This window comes from Ochotona princeps, chromosome 13, assembly GCF_030435755.1.
Source record: "Ochotona princeps isolate mOchPri1 chromosome 13, mOchPri1.hap1, whole genome shotgun sequence".
NCBI classification, from domain to species: domain Eukaryota; kingdom Metazoa; phylum Chordata; class Mammalia; order Lagomorpha; family Ochotonidae; genus Ochotona; species Ochotona princeps.
This window is the reverse complement of record NC_080844.1, coordinates 64,412,182-64,438,428: the sequence shown is the minus strand read 5'-3', so window position 1 is coordinate 64,438,428 and position 26,247 is coordinate 64,412,182. Positions and strand designations below refer to the sequence as shown.

At 54.7% G+C, this 26,247-nt stretch overlaps 2 protein-coding genes across 16 annotated transcripts in view; one reads left to right on the top strand and one right to left on the bottom strand.

Moving 5' to 3' along the window:
• Positions 1-21,265, top strand: part of CTBP2 (C-terminal binding protein 2) — a 105,454-nt gene extending 84,189 nt beyond the window's left edge. For 11 of the 12 annotated variants that reach the window (XM_058671437.1, XM_058671430.1, XM_058671439.1 and 8 more), the window contains 8 exons: positions 13,104-13,258; positions 13,341-13,485; positions 15,340-15,546; positions 16,739-16,953; positions 17,205-17,335; positions 17,599-17,726; positions 17,846-17,963; positions 19,954-21,265. In XM_058671437.1, the coding sequence (XP_058527420.1) occupies positions 13,104-13,258; positions 13,341-13,485; positions 15,340-15,546; positions 16,739-16,953; positions 17,205-17,335; positions 17,599-17,726; positions 17,846-17,963; positions 19,954-20,134 (1,280 nt within the window). In that variant the 3' untranslated portion in view covers positions 20,135-21,265. Of the gene's footprint in view, positions 1-6,191; positions 8,286-13,103; positions 13,259-13,340; positions 13,486-15,339; positions 15,547-16,738; positions 16,954-17,204; positions 17,336-17,598; positions 17,727-17,845; positions 17,964-19,953 lie in introns of those variants that run through there. The other variant, XM_004579746.3, reaches the window with a different exon arrangement.
• The window catches only part of ZRANB1 (zinc finger RANBP2-type containing 1), a 59,417-nt gene continuing 53,478 nt past the window's right edge, over positions 20,309-26,247 (bottom strand). The window contains exons 6-10 of one of the 4 annotated variants that reach the window (XM_058671425.1): positions 25,888-26,008; positions 25,232-25,361; positions 24,886-25,115; positions 23,862-24,098; positions 20,309-20,699 (exon numbers count right to left, since the gene is read on the bottom strand). In XM_058671425.1, the coding sequence (XP_058527408.1) occupies positions 23,880-24,098; positions 24,886-25,115; positions 25,232-25,361; positions 25,888-26,008 (700 nt within the window). In that variant the 3' untranslated portion in view covers positions 20,309-20,699; positions 23,862-23,879. Of the gene's footprint in view, positions 20,700-23,435; positions 24,099-24,885; positions 25,116-25,231; positions 25,362-25,887; positions 26,009-26,247 lie in introns of those variants that run through there. The other 3 variants (XM_058671426.1, XM_058671428.1, XM_058671427.1) reach the window with 3 other exon arrangements.

The following is a 26,247-nucleotide window of genomic DNA, read 5'->3' as shown; positions in this document are numbered from 1 at the left end:
GGTGTGTCCTCCTAGTCCCTTTGTGCTCACAGCCCGGGTGAGGGGGCTGGGGGGACAACCAAAACTTCCGATGTTGTGCCTCCCCCCCCCCATGAGGTTTCTGTGCCCTGGTTACCATCCAGGAGGGCACAAGGGGTCCCAGAAAAAATACTGCAACAGCGGGTGCAGGGACACCAGTCTCCCTGACCAGGGTTTTTCTGTTCTTCTTGCTGGGGGGTGCTTACTGCCGGAGGGGGCTCTCCCGGGGGGACAGTCTCCCAAGAGGCCCCCCAGGTGGCCCTGGCATGTCTGAGCGTAGCTTCCCGGTCGCCTGGTGACCCAGATGGCAGGATGGTCCGGGGCCAGTGAGGCCCTCCCTGGCAGTTGCGTGGCTGTGTTTGGGTGTTTTGTTTCTGGTAATTGGCTGGGTTTCCCAACCTTCCTTTAAATGCTTGAGTGAGCCCCGTTGGTTTTGTGGGGCGCTGCCGCACTGGCAGGGTTGATGCAGCCGGGGCCGTGTGGGTGCTCCGCAATCGTGTCTGATAAATATCCTGAATAAGCCCCAACAAGTCAAGTCATTTTTAAAAAATGGTATTCATGATGTTGCTATACATTATAATTATATGTTGGGATCAGGCAATTATGCACATTTCCAGTAATTAGGTGATTGGCTGTAATTACATTAGCTATGTAAATATACAATAGTCAACTAAACATGGCTTCAACCCCCACAGCACAAATATTTGGGCTACAACACTGTTATGCCCACACCAAGGACTGGCAAGGTTGGAGAGATGTCACTGACTGACCCAGTGACACGGCTAAGGATAAAATGCCCTGTGAGTCTTAACTGGGCAGCGACCCTTCTGGGGCCCTTGCTCCTCAGGCCTCCACCCGCATCTGGAGAGGTCTTCTTGTTTCTTTGTTTTAAGAATTATGTATTTGTTTAATGGGATGTGGGACAGACTGGACTAGTCTGCTACACATACTGGCAAACCAGGGTAGGGGGCAGGCCTGGTGGGGGTTATTGTAGGTTGCTCTGACTGGGCTGCAGCTCCCACTGGTTTATGCGAGTGCCGAGTATGTGCTGGGCAGAACCAGGCTGGACTGCAACACCCATTGGTTCCAGTGGAAGTCGGGACTGAAAACAGAACCAACCCAGCAATTGTAACCACCAGCTGATCGTGGTGATAGACTGTGCCGGGCCCTGTACTTGCTAGAACATACAAGAATCCGGTCTGGGAATACCTCAGAGTTTCTTTGGGGATCTCCCCAATCGAAAAGCTAGACTCAGAACCCTAGCCAAGAAAAGACAGAAGACAGAACAAGTCATTCAACCACCTCAGCTATATGTTGGCAGCGAAATACTGGGCAAATGGATACTCTATGATGGACTGTATCAATCAGTGGATTCTTCAACGACCTCATCGTGCTTGGAGTGGCGAAATTGGCAGTGATTCATAACTGGTGAACTATCAAAACCACTTGAGCAAGTATCTCAGAGCATGCGCCACATCCGGGACTTGGGGTGGGTTGGAAACTGGGTGAGGCTTCTCCCTCAATTATCCCTCTTTACCTCAGACACATGAAGGAAACAATAAGGAAATAATAGTCTTACCCACACTTCCCTATAGCCCTTGAACCTTTTTACCCTAATTAACTATGTAAAGATTGTCAAAAATATAATAAAAAAAATTTTTGACAATGAAAAAAAAAAGAATTACGTATTTGTTTGAAAAGCAGAATTAGACAACTTTCATTTGCTGATTGACGCCCCCGCGTGGCCACAGTGCCCGGGGCTGTGCTAGGCCCAAGCCAGGAACTTCTTCAGGTCTCCCCTGTGGTTGCAGGATGCAAGGCACATCAGCAGGGAGCTGGATTGAAAGTGGAGCAGCCACGGCTCCCAACTGGTGCTCCCCTGGAATACCGGTGCCACCAACATCATCCTTACCCACGAGCCCCAGCACCAGCCCTGGGGTTTGGGTTCTGCTGGCTGCCCACGTCCCATCAGGCTCACACCATGGTCACTGCTTACTGCCTTCTGCAAACAAGAGCTCTCTTCTGCGGGCAGTTCTTGGTCCCCATGCCACTGGGCTCGGGGAGCGCGGCGCTTTCCCAGGCCTGTCCTGTGGCTGCTGCGTGCAGCGCATACCCTGCCCTGTTCCTCTTGGGCTCTCCTGGTCACCTTCGGGGTGTGGCACATCCCTTGCGCCCCCACAAATGTGGGCAGGGAGCCCCCCAAGCTCCAGCATGTCCTGGCAAGACTCACCCTGATGGATCCGTGTTCCAGGTGGCTTCTTGCCCTCTTGAGCTCTGCAGAGCACATGAGCTGGACAGTGTGCCCTGATGTGCCCATTCCTGGTTGACTAGGGCCAGCAGTGTCAGGCTGCCCTTGGTGGGGCTCTGGCTCTCAGCCACTGGAGCCCATCCACTTTGCCCTCATTCCCTCTCCACCTCCATCCCCAGGGGGTCCTTGTGTGGCTTCCTGAGATGCAAGCTGGCCTTCCGCATCCAACAGGAACTTGGCTGGGCAACACGGCCAGGCTAGGAGGTAGCGGGGACAGCAGGCTTCTTGCAGGCCGCCTCCATGAGGGGGGTTCCTTTTGGCTGGGCCCCTCAGCACCTGGCCACACCGTGGCACTGCCTCTGGCCATCTCCACGGCCTGTCTCAGCACCGTGCCCATTTCTCAGCCCTTGCAAATGAGCATGCTTGGTGTGTAAGCTCCTGGGAAGGGAATTCTTGGTGACTCCATATCTGTCACTTCATACCTGCCAGAGGGCACAGGCTGTCTTCCATATGTGACGAGTGTTACAGTACAGCAGGGCTCTCTTGGGACAGCATGGCCTGAACGCTGCGGCCTGTCTCCCTAAGCAAGTGTGTCCACCGGGCATGTTGGTGCTGGTGGATTCACCTGCAGGTTGGTAGATTCATCCGGACCAGGGACAGGAGGCAGGTGGAGTCAGGGGGACTTCTGGAGGGGGAGTTGTGAGCTGGGCTCCCGTGGGAGGGGACGACTGGAATGAGGAGACTTGAGACCATGGAGTGGTGACTAAGGCGCAGCGTGGTGCATGTGCGTGGGGGTCTGCAGGAAGAGATGATAGTGAACGCTCAACCAGGCTCAAGGAAGTGTAGCACCTGCTACAGGGCAGGTTGCTGGAGGGGGGAGCTTGGGGCAGACTTTCTGAGCCAACGATATGCCACCACCATCGCTGGGGCCCAGCAAGCACACACTTTTACAGCGGGCCGTGAGCATGTGGGTACAGCCTGGGTTCCTGGGTCTTGCAGGCGCATTCACAGACATCCCACTGTGTGGCCGGGACAGTCAGGATCTCCACACAAGCTGGGTCAGCCGAGGAAGGGACGTGGTTCAAGGGTACAGAGCCGGGGAACTGGTTTCTAGAGTGATCCTAACATGTGCTCATGTCTGCTAACCTCAGCTCTCCCTGGTGGCTCTTGGGCTGTGGCAGCAGGATAGCGGCTTCCTTTGCTGCGTCACAGAATTTGGGTGGGTCCCAGCGGCCGCCTGGCAGAAGAGACTCCTCCTCACTCCATCTGGAAGCTGGCTGGCCGCCTCCCACGCAGGGGCTGTCCTTGACACTGACCTGGCAGCATCTGGCCGTGGGGAGGAGGCAGCAGCTGGACCGGATGACCTTCGTGTCATTTCACCCTGCAGATTGTCCCCAGGGAAGTCCATGCCCTGTTTTTTTGCCGCCCCTTCACAGGGAACGTGGAAGGTGTGTTGGCTACATGGGTGGGAGTAGGTGACTGTCATCTACCCCTCTGGGACCCTGTGCTTGTCCTCTCCGTGGCCTGCTGTGAAGTGGCCGTGGGTAACACTCCCAGAGTGGTCTTCTGGCCGTCAGCTTTTCGCGGTGCTTGCCTGGGCGTGTTAGCAGGGGATGGCTTTTGATGGCCTGTGCATTTTCTTCATTTTTTTATAGCGAGCATCTTTGCAAGATGAGAATGTTGGAACTCGACCCCCATTCCGAGAAGGAATGTGCCAGGCTGTGGGGACAAGTGCCAGTGCAGGCCCCAGAGTTTGTGCCACACGTGAGAAAACATCTGTCGCAATTTGCAGCCTCACAGAGCTGGGGCTGCGTGAGTTCGGTGTGTTTTGTGCTGTCGCCCCTTGCTTCCATCGGGGAACCCGGCAATGCAGCCCAGGAACTTGGCTCCCGCAGCTCCGGACTTCTGTGTGCACTTAAGAGTGGGGTCACGTGGCATGCACGCTCCGTGGTACCACGTGTTCTATTATTAGAAGCAGGAAAAGGAAACGGGAGGACAGCCCCCCCAGCAGCAGGCATCTGCCATCTGGCGGCTGAGGGCTCACGGTCCGGACTCCAACAGGATCATGCCAGGTTGCATCTGCGAGGGCGACTTCACACGCCAGGGGTGTAGCTGAGACCCAGGCACTGAGTGGGGGGCCTTCTGCCAGAACCACTTGGATGAGTACCTGCCCCCTTTCCAGGACCCCGGGGGCTGCTCTGGCAGGTGGACAGCAGGCAGCCGCAGGCGTTGCCATACCCTGGGTCTCTGACATGACCCCCTCACAACCACCGAGACAGCCAGCTGACTTTATATTTTCTATTAATATTTATTTAATGGGCAGCCATTCATTGTTTTTATTTATATTTTATTGTGTTTATATATAATATTTATATTCTTACTATTATTTAATGTGACAGGCATCTTTTTGTCGTCCAAGCACCTGCAACACCAGGGATCCTGGAACTCTATCCCAGCCTGCCATGGGGGTGGCAGGGACATCACCTGCTTCTCAGGGTGCACACAGGCAGACAGGGCAGGCACTCAGAATGGAATGCAGGCGCCCAAGGCAGAGCCGTATCCTCTGCACCACCATGGGTTAATTAAACAGGCTGCAGCATCCAGTGCCTAACACGGGGCCTGGCCCATGGTCACCCTCCTCCCATCAGTGCCCTGCAGTTAAGGCCTGACCTGTTAGGGAGTGCTCGGTCCTGCATGCCCAGGGCGACGAGGGGAGAGGCAGCCACAGTTGTGGCTGGACTACGGCTCAGACAGACGCCGACTGGGGCTGCTGGGTGTCACCTGCCTGTCCCCAAGCACAGAGGATTCAATGGGAGAGCCTGTCCTTTCTGGAGCAGGGAGGAAGCTGTGGGCAGTGCCCACCAAGGAGAAAGCTGGCATACAGGGTCCCAGCCCACCAACCTGCCAGAACCAGGACTGCTGGCCGTCCCTGGGTCTCACTGGTTTGGGGTTTTTTGCAGTTTCGATCCTTTGGGATGTGTAAGCTGAGTGCACCTGTACAGGCTGTTAGGAGGATGTGTGAATATCGCCTGGTTCACACCAGGCTTGGCATCTCCCGACATTTGCTGCTTGTCTTGGGGGACCAGGCATCACGAGCCTTCACATGTGGACACCCAGCCTTCCACTGCTGGCTCCTTGCTCCTTGCTGTCTGTCCTTTGTGCCCATCCTGGGGCGTGGGGAGGACATCAGTAGGACTTTGGTTTCTGCGAATCCGTGACATGAGGCTGGTGTCTAGAAGGAAGGGCTATGGCTGAGCCAGTATTGGGTCCCCAGAGACCCTAGCCTTGGGGACTGTTACTCTTTGGGGGTGAGTTGTGGGCTTCTGTGGGTGCCGGAGGTGTGTCCCCGGGACCCTGCTGCTCCAGTGCGTGGAAATGGAGCAGCCTCCATCCCCTGGTCCTCCCTGCATGCAGTGAATGTTTCCTGACTCGTGGCTTTCCCTCCCCTCTGGGCTCTGCTGCCCTGTGAGGTGCCCCGGGCAGCAGGCTTTGGTGCCTGCCAGGGTCTCTGTGCCCTTTCAGGGTGTGTGGGAGGAGCTTTCCACCTGGACCTCCGTGGCTGTCACTTTCCTTGGACCTCCGTGGCTATCACTTCCAGATGACGCAGACACAGGCCCGTCGCCCCTGGCATTGTGACAGCTGCGTCTAAGGATCACCCGGAGAGGAATCCATGGACAGGGCACAGGGAGCCGCTGGATTCATGTCATTGGCAGGTCCCAGTGCGTCCTCCGACTCTAGTGGGGGGTGGGTCTCTGTCCACTGCCTGCGCGCTGAGCCGTGGATTAGCGAGTGGGGGAGGGGAAGAGGATTGGCGTGGCTGCAGCAGCCTTCCTCCCGGCTGTTGCCGCTTAGCCATCGGATTTGGGACGGGTGTTCCCCTGAGAAAACCCCGGGGAGGGGGAAGATTAGTGGCCCTGGGAGTCCAGCAATTCCCAGTTGCTGGCTAGGAGGCTTAGAGGGAGCGGGCGGCCACTTCATCATGCTAACAAGATGTCACATGAACAGAAGCTTTAGGGGTTTTATTTAGCTCCTAATCCGCACGTTCAGCACGCCCAGAGCCATGTGAGTGTGCTGGCCAGCAATGGGGCCCCGGGCTTGGGGGACAGCCACCTGCAACGGATCCCTCTCGAGCCCTTGGAGCCACGCCTGGGGCTGGAGGCACAGAAGCTGTGAGCGCGCTGTGCTGTCCACTAAGGTTTCTGAGGATTAATAATTCAGGCCGCACTCGGAAACAGAAAACCCCTGGCCAGGCACCACTGCCGCTGTCATCCCAAAAGGCTCGCTCACTGCCGGGGCTGTTTCTCATGGATGTCAGTGAGGATTTGTAAAGAACCTGCCGTCACCACAGCCTCAGCCTTGTTCTTCCCAATGCCCGTTCCCAGCAGGCACACAAATATTGGTCGTTCTCAGAGCTGGGATGCCGCCGGCTGGTACAAGGGCCCCTGGGACAGCGCAGCAGCCCTGCGGCCTCCGGCCAGGAGAAGCTCTTTGACATATGGCTCAGGAGAGGGCGCCTGGGTCGAGCTGACAAACCATCGCCCGCAGGACACTGTCCTGGCTGGCCCGCCCGAGCCCTGCCTGTTCCGCGAGGCCTTTTATAACTCGGTCGCTGCCGGAAAGGGTTGTGCTCCTGACTTCGCCTTCTACGACAGCCGACAGGCGGTCATGTCTGCTCCCAGCACCCTGCTGCCGCCAGGTTCCTACAGCGACCCGGCCAGAAGCATACGGGCACCCAGAGAGCCTCCGTACTACCATGACTCCAGAGGCAGCCGCCCGGTGCCCAGCTACGAAGTGCTCGGCAGCCAGATGCCGTGGGATCAGGTGCAAGGTCAATTACCTGCCTTGCCGGATGCTGGTCACCTGTACCGGGATCCTGCAGGTAAGATGATCCCCCAAGGGCAGCGGACACAGAGCAGGGCCCCGTCGCCGGGGCGGTATGGACAGGAACTGCCCGACTCCGGCTACGGGCCAGAGACGCCTGCCTGCCCCCCTGGCCAGGTCTACAACGACATCGGCGAGAGACCTGTGGGTTCTAATCCCGGCAGGCAGGTGACCCCGACATGCCTGGTGGTGGATCCCAGTGCAGCTGCAACACCCGAGGGTGGCTCAGCAATTGCTCCCGGCGCCCTGCACCAGGGCTATGGCCCTGTGCCCGAGAACGTTCATGTCAGGATGGCCTATGAGAATCGCGCCACCGACCCAGCCAACCTGCAGGGCAAGAGGAACATGCTGCCGGAGTTCCTGGCCTTCTTGAGGGCTGAAGGGCTGACCGAGGCCACGCTGACTGCCCTGCTACGGCAGGGTTTCGATTCTCCCACCGTGCTCTCCACCCTGGAGGACGCTGACATCAAGTCAGTGGCCCCCAACCTGGGCCAGGCCCGGGTGCTCAGCCGCCTGGCCAGCAGCTGCAGAGCAGAGATGCAGCTACGGAGGCTGGACCGGGCAGGCCCCCTGCCCCGGACACGGTCCAGCAGCTTCAGCCATCGCGGTGAGCTGCTGCCCGGCGACGTGGCCTCGCTGGGAGCCACTGCCCTGCACCCCCAGCCTGCAGGTCCTCTGCAAGCAGCCGCCCCCCGAGCTGCCAACCCCACCCACCGGCCAGCCAGCGCCCCTTCACAACACCTCCTGGAGACTGCAGCCACCTACTCGGCCCCTGGGGTGGGTACCCAGGCCCCCCACTTCCCCTCCAACTCCGGATACAGCTCCCCCACGGCCCTGACTGCACGGCCCAGCCCTGCCTACCCTGTGCAGGCAGGGGTGGCCTTGAGCCACCCAGGCCCCAGAACCGCCTACTCCACAGCCTACACAGTGCCCATGGAGCTCCTGAAGCGAGAACGCAGCCTAGCCACCTCTCCGCTGCCCAGCCCCCAGCTCCTGCGCAAGCCCGGGGCTCCCGCTGAGCCCCCCTCGCTGCCACCCGTCAGCCAGAGCCTACACTCGCCTCACTCGCCGTACCAGAAGGTGGCCCGCAGGACGGGGGCCCCCATCATTGTGTCCACCATGCTGACGCCAGAACCAAGTAAAGCTCCCCTCTGCTTCCCCACCTGCCCCAGCCAGGACCCTGGAAGGGCTGGGGGTGGAGGCGAAGGGTGGGGCTGTTGTGTGTGGCGCGAGCACAGGCTCCCTTAGCCAGTTCTGGAGCCTCTGCCTGAGGCAGTGTTTTGCGCCCACCCTCCCTCTCTGGTGGGCAGTGGCTACCAGGGGCGGGCAGCACTGTTTCCCTGGACGCCTGCAAGGGGTGCCCAGCTGAACTGCTGCAGATTGGTGCAGCGGGAACCCACCTCGCTGAGGTCCACGCACAGGCACACAGGAATTCCCTGCTAGGATGCTAAAAATGTGTGTTTCTCTACTTGTGAGTTAAACAAAGCAAAATGTTGACACTCCTTAATTCCCTGTTTGGAAAAAAAACAATTTTAATCTCCTAGTGGGCAGTACAGTTGGGAATTCTGCTTGCTGTGAGGAAGAGAGGGAGGGAGGAACACGTTCGTCCCAGGTGGGAAGCAGCGGGGTTGTCTTGCGGGTGCCACACGCAGTGTGTTGTACGTGCCTGCTTGGGTCTTCCAGATGGACGTGGACGGGCTGGCGCTGTGTTCTAGAATGTCAACGATCTACTCCCACTTTTGCCTCTGACTCCTTTCTCGGAATCCCTGGCTTCACAGGGCAGAGGGGCGGGCTGATGCTAACCCTTTGTGTGTGGGAACCAGCAGTTGGCGGGTGCCCTGAGCCGTGGTCACCTGGTGTGCCCTCCCCAGGGAGCGACCTGTGCTGACTGCGAATGCGTCCCAAGCTGGGTTTCTTGTCTTCCCTCACTGTTGGGCCTGCCGCGCACGTGTGTGTTCTTAGCTATTTTGACTTTTTTTGTACAGTTGGTGCGTGAAAAGGGGTGTGGGATCACTTTCGCGGGGCTTTGTGCCTTGCCTCTTGCCACCAAACATTCTTTCTCTGCCACCAACTAATTTGCATGGCGATGACATTTGTTGCTCCAGTAATTTCATCTGATAATGGCCAGGCTTGCAAAGCGGATCTGAAAACATATTCCTTAATTATGTGTTGCTAAGCAACGGGAGGGTTTGGCCATAATCACAGAAAGATGATCTGCTCATTGGAGGCGTGGAGAGCTTTTGCCGAGGGAGGGCCTCCGGGGCTGCCTCCTTCGCCTGCGTTCTGTTGGTCCTGCGCCACCTCTCCAGGACAGCGTCAGCCATGTCGGGTGGGGGAGGGGGCTTATTGTGTAAGTTGTTTGGCAGGTGATCGATGACACTGTGAACACACCAGAAAATTTTGGTTTCTAGTTGCACAGCTACACACCCATGCCAGCCAGGTCTGCCAGCAGACCGCTGTCGCCATACCCGGGCTGTCAGACCTGTTCCTTACTGACCGAACATCTTGCAGGGTGGGGGGCTGGGCTTGGCTGCCCTGGCATCTTGTGTGGCAGCTGCAGCAGAGCCCTGGCTGTGGTGGCAGGGAGTGAGTCTGCAGCAGAGCCCTGGCAGAGCAGCATGTTTGCGCTGAAGGTAGGCAGCTGGGGCCAGTGCACCTGCTGGCCAGGTCGCGCTCTGCACTAGCTGCCAGCTGCAGGGATGAGCCTGCCCAGGCCCTGCAGTCTCTCGTGACCTCTCCCTCCCTGTGCTAACGGCAGCAGCCTGGGGAGCGGTGGTCTGCTGGGCGTTGACCTTGGGGCGGTTTGGGCTTATTAAAATCTCTAGATTTATTTATGTATACTTGGGATATCATGCAGTTTCCTTTTCTCCATAAACAAACCTACTTTTATCTTGATTGATTTTAAGAACCCGCCCCCCATGTTGCCCACGTGAGCTTCCACTTGTCACCTGTTGTCACATCATCAAGGGCAGCCTTCCACCCCATCCGGTGCACATGGGGTTCCAGGGCTGGCATCCTCGAGTCTGGTCCTCCCAAGGCCGAGCAAGGCAGGAACCGTGTGAAGAGGGCAGGTCAGACAGGCGCACTGCTGCCAAGGTGTTTGGGGCCGTTCGTGAAGCAGGGCCATGTGGGCATGACTCCGGGCTGCTGCGGCCCTCGGGGTCTGAGCTCAGCTCCACGGCCTCACAGTCACTGCTGTTGCCCCCTGGGGTGGGTTCTCCCACTGAGCTCACCAGGTGAGCTGAGCCTGGGTGGCAGGACAGAGGCGCCTGGCACACATCCTCACTGCCCCCAGTGGAGCACCAGGAGCCATAGCCTGTGCTTCCTCCACAGTGGCAGCTGGGAATTCCTGGAAAGCCTACCTGAACGTGAGGTCTTCCTGTCATTCCTCAGCTTCTGGATGGCAACACATGTTGCCATCCTGCCAGGAGGAACGTAGGGCTTGGCACTGAGCAACCTGCGTTGAAGCCTTCCTTGGTCACGTGGTCTTCGCATTCGCAAGGTGGTTAGTGGTTAAAGAGGTTAGATTTTTTTTTAGTTTTTTTTTTATTATTATTATTTTAAAGATTTATTTTATTTTTTTTAATTACAAAGTCAGATATACTGAGAGGAGGAGAGATAGAGAGGAAGTGGAGCCGCCGGCATTAGAACCAGCGGCCATATGGAATCAAGGCGAGGACCTTAGCCACTAGGCCACGCTGCCGAGCCCAATGAGGTTAGATCTTGCTGAGCTTCCTGCTACTTAGGCTAAAGGGGCTGACCTGAGGGAACTGCAGCCACTCCTGCTCCCACACACTGACCACTCCTGCCTGTGTCATTGTCCCCAGACTCTTTAAGGGACGTCCTCATGCCACCTGAACTTGGGGTCTGGGCCTTCTCTCTCTGCAGGGCGTGCCATCTTTGTACTTAGCTGAAGTGTTCACTAGCTCTTGGTGGCAGGTGTGGTGTGCCCGATTTTCTCCCATTCTGTGGTTGTCTTGTGTATTGGTTTGCTCTAACTTCTCATTGTCACATCTGAGAAACCATTGCTTTGTCCATGACTGTGCAGCTTGACTCCCATGCTTGATTCCCAGGAGTTTCCTTGAACCAGAGATCTTTCATTGCCTCATTCCCAGATGGCTTCAGGGGCCAGGCCGGAACCAGGATCCTGGAACTCCATCTGTGTCTATGTGGGCACATGCGCCATGCGGCTGGGGCCATCTTCTGTTGCTCTCCCAGGCACGTTAGCAGAGAGTTGGGTCAGAAGTAGAGCAGCTCTGACTCCACTCAGCTCCTCTGGAATCCAGCATCCCAGGTCATGGTGCTGGAGCGCACTGCCACAACAGGCTTTGCTCCCATACTTAATGTCTTTGAGTCATGTTAAGTTCAGCTCTATACAGGGGTGCTTCTCAAAGTTGTGGCTGGGGCAGGCATTCAGTGTAACAGTTAAGATGCCCACCTCCCTGCAGACCCCATAAGGATTTCTACAAATCCATCCTAGTGCTATGTGTGTGCACAGTCTTCCATGGCTTCTATAGCCTCTCGCAGGTTCCCCACCTGCTGGCCCCTGATGCCCCCTGCTGCCCCCTGCTGGCTGTGTGGACAACACGTACTAGGCAGCAACTGCCCCTGAGCTACTCTGAATCTCCCTGCATGTGCCAGGACAGTTCCGAGACTAGGGGGCACAAGTGAGGTAGACTCCCTTTGCCTAGAGTCACAAGCCTTGAACATGTCACGAGTGAGCTGTCCCTCATATATGCACTAGCTCCTGCTACCCCTTCAGGTCCCCTGAGATCCAGCCCCTGTTGGACAGAACTACTCTGCCCCAGCCCCCTGAGGGGAGGGCATGGGTGGGTCTCTTCAAGATCAGCTGAAGTGAAAGAGGCAGCCAATCTGATCACTAGGCAACCTGCTCGGTTGCCCAGGTAACAGCTGCAGCACCCATGCCAGATGGGCAGCCTGGCTTGGGCACGCTAAGCAGGATTCCCCTGGCTATCAGCCTGCTAACCAGCGCCATCCTGTGCTGCTTGCAGGAAGCTTCCTAGGCAAGGGCCCTTTGTCAGCAGGAAGGAAGAGGAGCCCTGGGGTGGCCAGGCAGTGAGGGAACTCAGGGATGACCCGAGAGGGCACCATCCTGCACTGCTGCCAGCCTCCATGCCCATTGGGGGACATCAAGGGCCCCCATTGGTGCCGTCCCACTCACGCCTGTCCTACCATGGGCGCCCAGGAGGAGCAAGGCTGGGGAGAGGCAGGACTCCTTCCCAGCCACACAGCTACCCAGTATGCGCCCCAACTAGAACACTCGGCAAATTTGCAGGAAGGACATTGTTAGGTCAGGAAACACAAACTTCCTGGCACCAGCCTGTTTCTGTGAATTGCTTCAGACCCCTCGTACGTGTGGATTTCAAGTTTGTGGGCTGGTGCACAAGCGGACAGCTACCCCTCACTGTGATCCTTTGAGAAGCTACTACCAGCTGTGCGTCCGCCTTCTCACCCCCTGCCCAACCCCCCAGTGCCCAGCACCTGTTTTAACCCTCTGGAAAGTTCTCTAGGGTACACAGGCCCTGCATTGGGGCCGCTGGTGCAGGGAGGGATGCTGTGCTTCACTGGGGCCCAATCAGTGCTGAACCGGGGCTGGGGTCTGTTACCACCAGGTAGCCATTGGCTTGAGTCCTCATCGTTTTCTTGGCTCAAGCTCCACAGGCTAGCATTCCCCTCCTGCAGAGCCTGAGCCACATAGATCTTCCCTGTTTGTCTCTGGGGTGAGCTAAACCACTATACTAATTGTCCTAGAACCTTCCAGCATATTCTGTGGTCTGAGCCCATAGAACCAGGCAGAAAGGGAGCCTGCCTCCTCACCCACCAGCTGCCTCAGATGACCCAGGGTCTCTGGGATACACCCACCCTGGGGTGCTCCCCACGCTGTGCCTAGAGCCCTGGCTTCACTTGCCCACCTGCCACATCGTCCTCCTCGCAGGTATCCGCCCCCAGATCATGAACGGCCCCCTGCACCCCCGCCCCTTGGTGGCCCTGCTGGATGGCAGAGACTGCACTGTGGAGATGCCCATCCTGAAGGACCTAGCCACAGTGGCCTTCTGTGACGCACAGTCCACGCAGGAGATTCACGAGAAGGTAAGCCCCTTCCTGGCCGAGGGCTGACCCAGGGCAGAGGCTGCCTGGCACTGCCCTGACCCTGCCCCGCTTCTTGCCGCAGGTGCTGAATGAGGCCGTGGGCGCCATGATGTACCACACCATCACCCTCACCAGAGAAGACCTGGAGAAGTTCAAGGCCTTGAGGGTGATTGTGCGGATCGGCAGCGGCTACGACAATGTGGATGTCAAGGCTGCTGGCGAGCTTGGTGAGCTGCCCCTGCTGCTGTGCTCCGGTTGGGGTCTGCGAGGCACGCCGAAGGAGTAGGTCAGGGAGGCTGCTGTGGCTCTGAGAGTGCCAGGTCTTGCAGGGGATCCCAGGAAGGCCATGCCAGCCCATCTTGCACCAACCTGCTGTGTGCAGTGAGGCCTTGGCACAGCCTTCCTGTACCCGCAGTACCCGCGCCCACCCCATCCCTGCACACCCTGACAAAGTCTGCCAAGGCACCCCATCCTTTTATGCAGCAACTGGGGGAGTCCCAGCAGAGCCTGGCCATGAACGTGGTGGCCTCAGGCATCGGGATATGAGATGTTTTGGGTTGCTTTTGTTGGGAAACCCACGTTTCGTGTTGTCACTGGTGCCAAGGTCCTGGTCACGGCACAGGGGCCGGGGGCTCCTGTCACTACTGGCTCTGTTTTTCTGTTTTCCGGGGCATTCTGTCCTCACCCTGTAGCTGCCCTAGAAGGGATCCCTTTAAGCAAGGAAGGCCTGTGCCCCGGCTGGCCACCAGGGCAGGGGGTGGTACTCAGGGACTGTGGAGGAAGGAGTCTGAGTTGATCAGCCCTGCCCTGTGCCCCATGGTCATGCTGGGCTCCAGGTGTTTTCCTGGGTTTGCTTTTTTTTCTCAGGGAGGGGGGACACAGAAGCCCTGCCCCTCCCCATCCATGGACTCCTTCCAGCCAGGGCTGTGCCCAAGCCAAGGCCTGAACTCTGTCCTCATCCCCCACATGGGTGGCAGGACTGCCACCCTGAGCTGCCTCAGCACGCTGCTTCGGGGGAGCCACAAACAGGTTGTGAATCCAGGCAGCCCAGTGTGCACTGCGTCTCTCCCAGGGGCCATGCCCACACCCTACCTGTTAGGTTTGTTTTTAAAAATGGATTTACTGGGACCAGGGCAATGGCTAAAATCCTTGCCCTGCATGTCCCAACTGTTGCCCTTCCCATCCAGCTCCCTGCTGTGGCCTGGGAAAGCAGGGGAGACCTGGAAGAAGCTCCTGGCTCCTGGCTTCATATCAGATCAGCTCCAGCCATTATGGCTGCTTGGGAAGTGAACCAGCAGACAGAAGATCTTTCTGTCTCCCTCTGTAAATCTGCCTTTCCAGAAAAAGTTTTTAAAAATTAGAGATAGAAAAATGTTTACTTGAGAGGCAGGAAGTACAGACCAGCCAGGGAACACAATCTTCCACCTACTGTGTTTTAAAGATTTGTTTTTATTGGAAAAGCAGACAGGTTTACAAAGAGGAGACAGACAGATCTTCATCCACTCATTCACTCCCCAAATGGTCATAATGGCTAGAGTAGGGCCAGGGAGCCATGAGCCAGAAGAGTCCTCCAGGTCTCCCACACCAATGCAGGGGCCCAAGCACTAGGGTCAGCCTCCGCTGCTTTCTGTGGAGCAGCCGGGCACTAGCCAGGCCCTATGCCCTGGGTGTTTTAACAGTGCTTTAAGGGCTGGGCTGAATACTCGGCCCTAGAGGCAGTGCTGCAAACAGTCACATGGGTTTTGAGCTAACTTCAAAGGCCACCGAGTAGAAGCTGGCTTCCATTTGCTCACCCAGCCCAGTCTGTACCAGAAGGACCCTGAGGGCTTCAGACTGACCAGGATCCACTTGGAGGCACCTGGTCTTCTGGTGAGCACAGGCCAGGGAGGAAGTTGCTGAGCCACCAAGAGCAGGGCTGGGTGTGGGCATTAGGGCCAGGAGCCTACTGACCTGCAGCCCTGGGCCACATCACCAGGCTGTGGCTGATTTTGGCCTGGCAACCTGCCTCCCTCTGGGCAGCTAGCCCCTTCCCTGCAGAACACGGCACTTGCTCATTTCAGGCCTTGCCTGGGTTTTTACAGGGATTGCCGTGTGCAACATCCCATCCGCAGCCGTGGAGGAGACGGCTGATTCCACCATCTGCCACATCCTCAACCTGTACCGGCGGAACACGTGGCTCTACCAGGCGCTGCGGGAGGGCACGCGGGTGCAGAGCGTGGAGCAGATTCGGGAGGTGGCCTCGGGGGCAGCCCGCATCCGCGGGGAGACACTAGGCCTCATTGGCTTCGGTACGTGCTGCTGGGGCCAGGGTAGGACCCACACTCCCTGCCAGAGCTCAGGCCTGAATGGGGAGCTAATGCCAGGGCTGAGGTACACAGAGCGTCCGTGGCATTGGTCCAGTGACTACAAAGGGTGGCCATCCCTGCTCAGCAGGACAGTTCTGGCTTCAGACTGCCAGGGCAAAGAGTGGGGAATTGGCTGCATGAGGGGTGTTTTGGCCCACAGGCTCTGGCTTGGGGTTGCAAAGCACAGTTGTGTTCTAGTGGCCAGAGCCTACTACTATTTCCAGGGGACAGTGAGGTCTAGGGTAGGTTTGAGTCAGAAGGGGTTGGGGCATGACACAGAAACCTGTCCCTTGGGACCCCGCACCAGATCAGCCTCACAGTTGCAGGGCATAAGTGGGAGGGTGGGGCTGCTGGGCCTCACCGTCTCCCTGGTTAACGCAGCAGGACTGTGACCTCAAGGAGGGTGTAAGAACAGAGAGGGTTTGAGATTCTAGTTTTCAGCAAAAACCCAGTCTTAGCCCAGAATGCCAGTAGGTTGAGGTATCCATGTGCTGGTTCATCCCTCCGATGGCTGCAGCCAAGGCTCCCATGCGGATGACAAGGTCCCAAGGACTGGGACCATCTTGTGCTTTTCCCAGGCACTGCAGGGAACTGGATTGGAAGTGGAGCAGCCAGGACTTGAACCAAAACTTCCTTGGGATGCTAGTATCCCCAGCAGCAGCTTAAGATGCTGTGCCACCACACCTGTCCCTTGTCCGTAATTTTTCAAGGCCCTCTGCTGGTGCCTGGCTGAGGCTTTCACCTTTCAGGCAGAGGGAAGTAGCAATTCACTCCCCAGATGCCCAAAACTCAGTCCAGACCCAGCCCGGAGGGAAGCGGGAATCAAACCTTGGGGCTATCAGCTGCCCCTTCTTACTGTCACATCCACTGTACCTGGCACAGGCCCTTCTATTAACCAGGGAGTGACTTCACACAGCCTAGTGGCGGAGGGCACCCTGTGGTCATTAGATGGGATGGGAGAGCCCTGCCATGCACTCACAGCAGGACCCAGCCAAGGGCAGGGCACAGGGAGGTGACTGAAGCTGTCCCCTGCGCTCCCCCGGGACACCCATCCCTGGGGGCAGGGAGCGGGGGCAGGGAGCAGTGGCTGCCGCAGCGCAGTCCTCACTCACCTGGACCTTCTGTTTCTGCACAGGTCGCACAGGGCAGGCAGTTGCCGTTCGAGCCAAGGCCTTTGGATTCAGCGTCATATTTTATGACCCCTACTTGCAGGATGGGATAGAGCGGTCCCTGGGCGTGCAGAGGGTCTACACCCTGCAGGACCTGCTGTACCAGAGTGACTGCGTCTCCTTGCACTGCAATCTCAACGAGCATAACCATCACCTCATCAATGACTTTACCATAAAGCAGGTAAATCAAGACGCCCACCGACTGGAAGCTTCTGGTTGAAGTAGCGTCACCTGCTGTGGGAGCCAAAGGGGAAGGGAACCGGTTCATGCTCACGTTGGTCACGGGGAGAGTTCCCCAAAACAAACGAGTGCCCGGTGGGCCAGCGGTGCAGGAGCCCGCCAGGAAGGCAGGCTAGGAGAGCAAGCTCAAGCCAATGGCCGTGGAGTGCTCCCACCAACACAGCACCTAAAGGCTCGGTGTTCCCTCCACAGATGAGGCAAGGAGCGTTCCTGGTGAATGCGGCCCGTGGGGGGCTGGTGGACGAGAAGGCCTTGGCCCAGGCCCTCAAGGAAGGCCGGGTACGAGGGGCGGCCCTCGACGTGCACGAGTCGGAGCCCTTCAGGTGGGTGTAGCTCGCTCTCTCCTCGGGTGCCTGGGCGGGAAGCAAGCCCTGGGCACTACTTTGGTGGCCCATGGCTGGAGACAGGCGGGCTTCATTTTAGGCGAGGGCAAATATGGCCTTACTGTATCCATGACCTGTTAGGGAGGCCACCCAGCCTTCCAGCGAGGTTCTCTGGCTGCACCCGTCCTGTAGGGATGGCTACTGAGGGATGCCAGTGCAGTAGCTGTCCCTGCCCCTCACACTGTCCTCTTCGTTCCATGTAGCTTTGCTCAGGGTCCGCTCAAAGATGCCCCGAACCTCATCTGCACCCCACACACGGCCTGGTACAGCGAGCAAGCCTCCCTGGAGATGAGGGAGGCCGCAGCCACCGAGATCCGCCGTGCCATCACAGGTGAGCCCGCTGTATGCAGGCCCAGACTGGTCTCAGGTCTGGCCACAGGCTGTCCCTCCAGCAACAGGGGACACTCGGTGCCCTTGTACAACATGTGATCAGTTGTCATTTCACTCTAGGTCGCATTCCAGAAAGCTTAAGAAACTGTGTCAACAAGGAATTCTTTGTCACGTCGGCTCCGTGGTCAGTAATAGATCAGCAAGCTATTCATCCCGAGCTCAATGGCGCCACATACAGGTGAGAAGAGGAACTGACACTGTCAGTTTAGCATTGCCTCCTTAGGGAGAGAGGCAAGAGGCGGCCAGACTTTGGAGAAATCCACCTAACCTGGTGCAAAATCCAGTGTTCAAATACCGCGCAAGTTGGAGAGACAGCTGGGGACTGGAATTAGGCATCTGAAAGGCATGGGTTCACCACCAGGGGGGACTGTTCATAAAATGCCAGCAACTCCTTTTCCGGCCAAAATATTTTTTAAGATTTATTTTTACTGGAAAGTCAGATTTACAGAGAGGAAGATCTTCCGACTACTGAATCACTCCCCCAAGTGGCCGCAGTGGCCAAAGCCGAGCTAAGTCGATCCTAAGCTGGAAGTTTCCTCTGCTTCTCCCACACAGGTGCAGGGTCCCAAGGCTTTTGGGCCATCCTTGACTGCTTTCCCAGGCCATAAGCAGGGAGCTGGATGGAAGTAGAGCAGCCAGGACACAAACCGGCACCCAAATGGGATCCTGGCATGTAAAGGCCAGAACCTAACAAAGGCTGCTGCGCCGGGGCCCCCAAGGCCTTTTTTGAGTTCAAGATTTATAAAAAGGCTACAGGCAAGTCCTGCTGACTTGCCATTTTTCCGAAAGAATAGGGCAGGCAGGCAGACACAACACCCTTGTCCCTGGATGTTAGCTATGTACGAGGTTTGTAGTTCCCCACAGGATCAGTAGGACTGTTCTGTGTGAAAGTTATTGCAGCAGCCTGGGCTCCAGGAAAAAAACATTTCTGTGCTGTGCGCACACACATTTCGGGCCTATCTGCTGAGGGACCTGCCTATTGCACTGCACCCCCAGCCGCTAGGTCCTAGAAGCCAGTAGCACCTCCCACTCACACGGCCCCACCGCTGGACAGGTAGCTCAGATGGTAACTGGAATGCCTGTTACCCCGTCCGATCCAGGTCACGTGGTCACCTCTGCCTGCTGAGTCCTTCAGAGGCAGCAGTGCCAGAACTCCTCACTGCCTCCCCTGGGCTGGGTGCCCAGATGTCATCCCTTAAAAGTGTTGGTAACTGCCACTGCCAGTAAAAATCATTCAAAAGCTGGGCCCAGCACAGTGGCCTAGTGGCTAAAGTCCTCACCTTGAATGCTCCAGGATCCCATATGGGTGCCAGTTCTAATTCCGGCAGCCTCGCTTCCCATCCAGCTCCCTGCTTGTGGCCTGAGAAAACAATTGAGGATGTCCCAAAGCCTTGGGACCCTGCTCCTGTGTGGGAGACCTGGAGGAAGTTCCTGGCTCCGGATCGGCACAGCACCAGCTGTTGTGATCACTGAAGATCTTCCTCTCTGTCTCTCCTCCTCTCTGTGTATCTGACTTTGCAATAAAAATAAATAAATCTTTAAAACAAATCACTCAAAAGCACCTACCTCGTAGGTATGTCTTGACTGCTGAGCCACACTGGGGCAGAGTACTGTAGGTTCTGTAGGTGGCTAGTGCAGCAGGGCCTGTTGGTGCCCCAACAGCCAGCGTGCCCACCCCTATTTTTCTTCCCCATTCCAGCCATGGAGCAGATTCAGCTGCGGTCTTGGTGAGTTGAGGCTGCATGGCTTTTCAACTGCAGCATGCCTCCCAGGGCTGCAGCCGACAGCCTCGCCCTGCAGCCTCACATGGGGGAGAGAAGGTGAGAGGGCTCGAACGCCTCTCCCTAGCATCACCACCTTTGGTGGGGCCTGGGAGAGGCACCTTCACCTATAAAGGGGCAGCAGGGCACACTGGTTTCCTGAGAATGTACAGTCAAGGTCTGTTAAGGAGCCATCACATCACACAGTGAGCTGCATGGGCTGTTTGTTTCTCACGCACAGTACAGTGGCAACAGGCACTGAGAAGTATGCTCAGATGTCAGGGAACTAAATGAAATGCCTCCTAGCTCTGAGAGTGAGGAGGAAATGTAGGGAAGGAGGAAGCGGACCAGGTGCCCCGCCAGCAGCTCCCAGGATGGCACTAACACCTTCCTCTGTGTATTTCACAGATACCCACCAGGCCTCGTGGGCGTGGCCCCAGGGGGGCTCCCAGCGGCCATGGAAGGGATCCTTCCGGGGGGCATCCCCGGGACTCACAGCCTCCCCACCGTGGCCCACCCCTCCCAAGCTCCTTCACCCAACCAGCCCACAAAACATGGGGACAATCGAGAGCACCCCAACGAGCAATAGCAGCGGATGCAGGATGGTGGAACATTTGGACATACTCGGGACCAAGAGACAGTGAAGGCAAAGGAACTGTCTGAACCTGGACATAGGCATCATTGATGCTGCAGTGTTACAACGACGAGAGCTAGAAAACGGAAGATGTCTGCTTACGGAAGCGCTGAAAGACTACAACGTGACTTATTAACGACCAACTTCTGTTATTGTATGTTATAAGTTTTTCATCTGTGCATCAAATCACCAAGAATAAATAGAGCTTTTTCCTTTATCAGTCCCTGGGGCACAGCAGGCCCTGAGCACCTTGCTCTACAATGTTGCATCAAGAGTTCCAAACATCAAATAAAAAAATCTTGAGGAAATCCCCACCCTGCAACTCTGGTCCCTGCGGTCTACAGGGCACGTTCCCTCCTTTGGATCCCAGGAAGATGGAATCCCTAACAAGACGGAAGAACACTGCCTGAGTTGGACATCTGCGCGTACAGGACGGAAGATGGTGCGGGCTCCTGGATGAAGTCTCTCAGCTGAACTGCAGACTCAGCGGGCAAGCCGGCTGTGAGTTCAGGAACACCCTCTGATGATGCAAAAAAGAAAAAAATACTAAGTTTCACAAGCTGTTTGTACTCAAATATATTTTCTCAGTTTCAGATCCTCAGCTATTTTATTGAGTGGAAAGTCTTGAACTGAAAGGGTTCAGGAAGAATAATGTTGCATTTCCTTACGTCTCAGGAAACACTTTTTATGGTGACTTGTCAGATTGTCTAGGAACAAACCCACTTTTTTAGACATTGATAAAGTCTTCTTTTCTTCACGTGATATTTTCTACAAGAACACTGCAGATGTGTTATTAGATGTGACTGATTTTAACACGTCCTATTAGGTTTGTATCTAGTTCCATGTCCTACTCGTGGTCTTTGGTGACTCATCACCTTTTGTTGGAAAAGCTGGCCTATTTTCAGCCTTTGTATAGGTACATTCCTGTTTTTGTGACAAAAGAAAAACTTTAAAACTCCCAAGCAGAAAACTAATGGCTATCAGAAATGTTTTGTTTTAGTGTGAGTTACCGTTACTGTATTTGTTTATTGTAAAGGTGGACATTTAGCGTTCAGTGCAGTTTTCAATAAAAAACAAATTAAAATTTCTGTTCTGAAATTCAAATACATCTCACTACTGTAAACAGTTCTCTACTTGAGATGTTCACAAGCAGCTGCAGTCACTCCAGGGTGGCATCTGTGCTGCCCATGACTGGACACCTCATGGCAAGGCAGTGATTTAAGTCCACTCCAGAAACAAACTTGGTCAACTTTCAGAGTTTTGGTTTTAATTTACCAAAAGGCAAAATTCAGGAAGGGAAACCGCATCTTTTGGGTCAAGAACCTGACAACTGTGGTATTTACTGTCTTGCAAAATATTAACATCAGCCATTTCTGTAAGTTGAGAGCTTCAAGTTGATCTGACAGGTCTTCTTAAATAGCATTAAATCCATTTTGTTAGATGCGTTTTCTGGTGTGAAGCCAGTCTTGAAATTCCAGTATTAACTCCCTTTGAACCTTCCCTTATCCATCCCCTTCCCATTTTAAGTCTGTCCTTGTCTCCTGACTCGCTGCGGGTGGCAGCCCGATCCTGACTGAGCCCTTAAACACGCTCTCAGGGAGAAGGGCAGCAGGGCTCTTGACCTGCCAGCCCTCTGGCCAGGACACAAGTGCACCCTAATGCAAGCATCAGAAACACAGAGGCAGGTCCAGGTCCACAGTACACCTGGGCTTTAATTAGATCTTGGTTGTCCAACAGTCCTTTGGAAATGATTGTATAAACACATTGACTCCAAGAAAGGAAAACAGGTCACCACACAAAGTACCACACTGTTCTCGCCCTAGAAAAGAACCATATGGTAAGTCCATACAATTTGGGTTTGAGTGCCACTGGAGGGTGATACCCAAATAACATTCTTTTCTGTCACCCAGCCATGAAACGGACTCACAGATCTTGGGACATTAATTATGGCTGTTTTTGATTCCATAATTCAAGAGCTTGCCATAACACTAATTCACAAAAAAGTCTCAAGGGCCCATCTGCTGTGAGAGCCACATAAAGCCTGTATGAAGCTCAAGAAATGGAACCATCCACCTAATGCTTTCCCACAGGGAAGAATGCTATACCCATCAAACTACTTAGGGTCAGGATCATTCACAGAGGATAAATAAGTAAATAAATAAAAGGGCCTTCAGGGGACAGGACACTCACCAGACCCCCCCAACGCACAGGCAGCAGCGAAGTCCCGAGCCCGTGAGGCCCGAGCACGCCGGCTGCAGTGCAGACCCCCAAGACACACTTCTTCCCTCTAACGTCTCTTTGGCTTCTTCAGTTGGGAGGGCTGACTCTGCTTAGCTGGCAATCAGAACGGCATCTCTGCCCACTAATGGAGAAAGGTTACTACAGAAGTTAGGCCAAGTAGTCACGAAGCCAGCCTTCTAAGAAAATTTATTACTGACCAAAAGGAAAGCAAACCAAGTAGAAGCCATATGTAAGGAAATGGCCATTTGGGACATTAACATGTTCTATCAAAATACATTTCTGTGCAATCAGGCTGTTTTGTGTTTGTTTTTTCTGCCCGCACTAAAGCAGTGACAGCGATGGGTGCTTCTGCGTTTTTAGTATCAGGTCAGGGTTACATATACTTCCGTATTTGAGAGGAGGGATTGGGGTTTTCCGCAATGCCTTACCACATAAACATTCTACAAAGTGCTTCTATCAGGAAGCCACATGTTGAGCTCCTGAGATCTGTCTGACACTTTACCCAGTACTGGATGTATACCTGAAGTGGTAAAATGCTGCTTTCCATAATTTTTTTCTGCCCAAGATTATAGTTTTAACCTTAAATAGGGATGGCCACAATTAACAAACATGCAAAAATTCTCAAACTTCACAGAAATTAATTATACAATGCATGTACCATCTTACTGCATCCTTCAGATCTTTACTCTGCACTGTGGTGTCCCCAATGAGCCTAAGCAGGGATGCACAGCAAAGACCCCAAGGGCCTGCGCAGGGCTCTGTGGACTCCCGCAGAACCCGTCAGTGACAAGCGGGCCTGCTCAGGGTCTGCAGCAGAACCCACCCTCTGGGCAACTTCCACACAGGCACTGACCTAATGAGAGGGCCTATCAGAACGAGCAGACAGAGCAGCAACAGAAACTCAGGACAGAAGGGATGGCTGTGTGAGGCTCGCTCAATGCAATGAAAATGACTAGCTCAAGTTTGTTCCTTAAATATTTGATTTGAATGGGTACAACAGGAACTAAGTTATTAATCAAATAAATGCTTGTTTATTTTTGTGTTCTGCTGTGGGTAATTTGTACAAAAGTTTCCCAATCTCGGAGGCTTGGTGTGAGGTCTAAGCGAGGAACAGTCTCCTGCCGTGTGCGGTGGGAGTGCCCATGCGGGAGAGGCTGCTTGGGGACAGATGCTGCTGCAGCTTCTCAGCTTCTCCTAGTACACACTCTTGCACAACCACATGCGTTACATTTATAGACAGATTTACAGTTTCAAAGGAAAAAAGTTCTGTCTTAATAAAATTCGTTTTTTACAAACTCTAGTTCAACCAAAGTCCCGTCTCCTCATGCAGCAGACGCAGCCCCTGGGTGTGAGGCAGGCAAGAGCCTTCCAGGACGCGTCCTACCAGGACGGGCCACACATTCTGCTGGAGTACCACGCTCATTTTGGGGCCAGCGCAGACCTGGTGCCTGGGTCCTTTTCATTCATCTTCATCCTCTTCATCTTCCTCTCCATCAGAAAGGGAAGTGCAGGGCCGGATCTGCCGGTAGCGGTCCAGCCACTTCTCCATCATCTGGGTCACCAGGGGGTGGCTGCGCCGCCGCGAGCTCTTCTGCATGGCCACCAGCACACCCCCCTCAGTCACACAGCAGTCCAGCCACTCACGGAGCAGGCGCTCCTGCTGCTCCTCGTTACCTAGCTTTGGAAGGAGTGCGGGTCAGAAAACTGCCGGGAAAATGCGGAGGACAGCCAAGCAACAGTTGCTCAATGTGGCCCCAACCTTTTAGCAGTTTTGTCATTTAAGCTTAGTTTAGCCTGATTACATTTTAAAAGATCCTCATAGGAAGCTAGAAGGTAAGAAAATCCCTGAGAAGGTCATTTGTTCTAAGAACAAAAAGCAAGCATTCTAATAGGCTGATCCTAGCAAAGAAAAGGCCAGAACAATCACAGCTTCAAACACATGACAAGGTAAGTCTACAACAGTGAATCAGGGTCAGCTGAAGTTATACAACTTAACGGATGTGGGTTTATTTTCTATTACTGTGATTATAAACATTTTCTGATCATTACAGTATACTAAATAATAAAAGACCAATCCTTTTCTGAGACTGTGAGAGGTTTTTCCCCCACACATTCATCACCTGGTTCACCTGGTGTTCATCTCTTCATTCCCTTGAGCCGTCTACGTTCTGCCACTCTGCAGGTGTCTCCAGAAGCCAGGCTTCCTTGGATGGCTGGCCCTGCCCCTGGTCCATTCTCGGCACCCCACCCCCGCCACCCTACGACTGGATTTCTTGTCATACTTCCACATGGTAGTTTTGAAAAGGGTAAATTTCATAATCTGACCAGTAGTTACAAGTGGCAAGGATGACAACAAACAGAAACATGACCGGCAGCACAGATAAGGCCACACTGGAAGGACACGGTGGGTCACCAACTGGTACATTTCTACTTCAAGCAATGAGCAGGAGGCACATGCTGCTTACCTCCTGAGCAGAAAGAAAGTGTACGTGCAGTAACTTCCTTTCACTGTCAACCAGAGGCAGGAATGTGATGGTGACATCATCATCGGTGTTCAGGTTAGCACCAGCACCTCGGCCACCATAGCCATCATTCTCCATGGCGACCAGAGCAGAGAAGTGGCCCCTCGTATAGCCCAGAGCAATAGGACTCTTCCAACAAAAACTCTGTTCCCACAACAAAGGCAAGTACACCCCTGGAGAAAGGGAAGACAAGCGCAGGGTTCCAGTGCACCAGGAGCAGCCAGCTCCTGGCCGTTCAGGGCCACTCGGCTTATCCCAGCCAGGCAAGAGGTCCTTCCTCAATGCTTACCTTGAAACCGAGTATAACCTAAAGTTTCTCCTCGAAAACTCTTATAATATTTTACTCCATAAACTATAATTGGTCGTCTAAGAATATGTGCAAGTACAAAGATGTGTGTCTGTTCCAAACTTGCTCCAGGCTGCACAGAACAAAAGAAAAAAAGGCTCACTACACTCCTGAAAATGATCTGCAACAACCAACACTACATGTATCTACATCCATTTTTAAGAAAAGGTAAATGGCAAGTTAAAGCAGCTGCTGACTAACTGTAAAGTGCAATAAACACAGCCTCCCCATGGGGAACATTTCTGAAGACTGTCCACTTGATCTTCCTCCCAGGAGGCACGATCCCACTCCATCCCCACCATGACACGGGGCCGTTCTCCACTGTGAGCAGGCAAAGAGGCCTAAGGCCTCCAGTGCCAGGAGGACAAGCAGTCTCTGGCTATGTGCATGCCGCAAACCATCTCAGTATCACTGTCCCTTGGACAGCTTCTCACTGCTCTGGCGGTGAGGACTTCCTTCGGCCACCTCTTCACTCAGAAGTCACCATACGTCAACTACTACCCAGTACCACCCTGTCTCCTGCGTCGTTCAGGCGAATGAATGAACAATGAGACCAAGCAATTTACTTCTAACAGCCACAAAGACTGAAGCATCCTTACCTGGCTAGCAAGAGAGAGGATAAACGCCCAGTCTTCTTGCCACTGCTCTTCTCTCAAGGAAAAATGTAAACCAAAGCTTTGAGAATACCAGGATTCCCAATCTTTCCAGCGTGTGTAAAACCTAAAAAAAGTATAAAAAAAAAAAAAATCCTATATAAACATCACACTAAACATTCCAAACATTTCTTTATTGTAATCAGGTGAATATTTCACCAGGTTTGCAATATATTATTCAAATTAAAAGTGTCTCATGGACAGGCCTTTAGCCTTAGAACACCAAGGATTCACTGCCCAAGTCCAGCTCCCAGCTTCAGATTCCTGCTCACAAGAGACCCTGGAACCCTGGAAACCAGCACTGAT